The sequence below is a fragment of the Propithecus coquereli genome, unplaced genomic scaffold (genome assembly GCF_000956105.1).
Source record: "Propithecus coquereli isolate 6110/MARCELLA unplaced genomic scaffold, Pcoq_1.0 Scaffold10, whole genome shotgun sequence".
Lineage (NCBI taxonomy): Eukaryota > Metazoa > Chordata > Mammalia > Primates > Indriidae > Propithecus > Propithecus coquereli.
In genome coordinates, this window is record NW_012133858.1 from 17,148,306 (window position 1) to 17,149,971 (window position 1,666).

Here is a 1,666-nt window from a genome sequence, read left to right on the forward strand (position 1 = left end):
GGGTCAATTCTTCCTTTTTCACCAGAATTCGAATTGGATCTCTCATGAATTTTTTGGTCACTTCCAACACGTCAGTTGGCATTGTGGCAGAAAGCAACACAACCTTAAAAATAGACAATGATTATGTTGTAGCACAGTTTTCACAGTACTGCTAAAGGAAAAATGTTTGAGACCAAGCGTCCCTGTCTTACTATGGAATGAAGTTAGACAGAGATAGTTATGTGTCAGTTGCTTTAAGCAGGGGGAACGACAATATTAACACTTCAGTTATATTGTAACAGTGCCTGCTGCATTAAACCAAACCTCCACGTAAGAGGGGGTGAAATAAAGCTTACCTGAATACTTGTATTTAATTTTTGGAAAATCTCATAGATTTGATCCTTAAACCCTCGGCTCAACATTTCATCTGCTTCATCCAAAACAAACATTTTGATCCATTTTGGAGCTGTTAAAAACAAAGTTATACTGTTGTCTTTAAAGTCTTAAAATACTATTCAACTTCTTTTTGACTATGTAACAGTAAAAACACATTATAGTCTTTAAAAAGGACAGTACTTACAAAGGTATCTTCTGTTTAACATATCAAACACTCTCCCTGGTGTACCAACTACAATATGTGGTGCTTCAGCCTGAAGTTTTTGCATTTCATTTCGAACATTGGTTCCACCAATGCAAGCATGACAAGTTGCTCCCATATAGTCTCCAAGTGCCAGAATTACCTTTTGGATCTAAAAACCAAAAACCTTAATCATTATCACGCAGAATTATGACCTCTATGACTAACTTTCAGAACGTAATGGCAAGTATCTGTTCTGCCAACAGCTTTTATGCATGCATAGCACAGAACTACTTCCAAGCTTAAAATGCAGACTGACTTAACTGCCTCGAAATAAAATTCCCGTAATATCTTTCTTGTGGCTTGTCAAACTTGGGATTCTGTTGCCCCACGTATCAGCTAGGCAATTAAAGAACTAATACCCTTTCCTACATTATCCCTCACTGTGTAGGAAGGTGTAAATAACGAAACTTAAAGTTCTCCAATTACAGCTAGGGAAGATGTTGATAATTTTTTTCCCCACAGGGTACTGTGTGCCTTATATAATTTTGACCTTAATAAAGCCTACAGCTTTATTAGGAAGGTTTACTTCAAAGCCAATACAGCAGTAAGCTTTGAAAACATAGCATGCAACAGATGCATCACAAACTACTGAGACAGTCAAATGGTAACATGTCACTGCAGTTTTCACGTTGCACAACTGCATTAAAACTTAAAAAATGGGGTTGGATCTAGAATACCCTGAACAGAAACCTTCAGATTCTCAATCTGTTGGTATACAACCCTACAAAACATACCTGCGCACCCAGCTCCTGTTTAACTTTCAACAAAAACTCCCTGCATGCATGGACAATTAAAAGGAGGGCTCTGATAGGACCAATTTATACTAAGTTTTAAATTCTTCACAGTTGTGAAACCTGAAACCTATGCAACACGCAAGCAGTTTTTTTGAACTACACTATCAATACCTGTTGAGCCAGTTCTCTGGTGGGGGCCAATACTAGTGCTTGGGTCTCCTTGAACTCAATCTCCAACTGTTGCAGGATGGAAATAGCAAATGTGGCTGTCTTGCCAGTACCTGACTGAGCTTGAGCAATCACATCATACCCT

The 1,666-nt window shown here is 38.2% G+C and overlaps 1 protein-coding gene across 1 annotated transcript in view; it reads right to left on the minus strand.

Moving 5' to 3' along the window:
• The window catches only part of EIF4A2 (eukaryotic translation initiation factor 4A2), an 11,356-nt gene extending 9,696 nt beyond the window's left edge, over positions 1–1,660 (minus strand). The window contains exons 1-4 of the mRNA XM_012639961.1: positions 1,525–1,660; positions 560–728; positions 336–445; positions 1–103 (exon numbers count right to left, since the gene is read on the minus strand). Of these exons, the coding sequence (XP_012495415.1) occupies positions 1–103; positions 336–445; positions 560–695 (349 nt within the window). The 5' untranslated portion in view covers positions 696–728; positions 1,525–1,660. The remainder of the gene's footprint in view (positions 104–335; positions 446–559; positions 729–1,524) is intronic.
• Between the last annotated feature and the right edge of the window lie 6 nt (positions 1,661–1,666).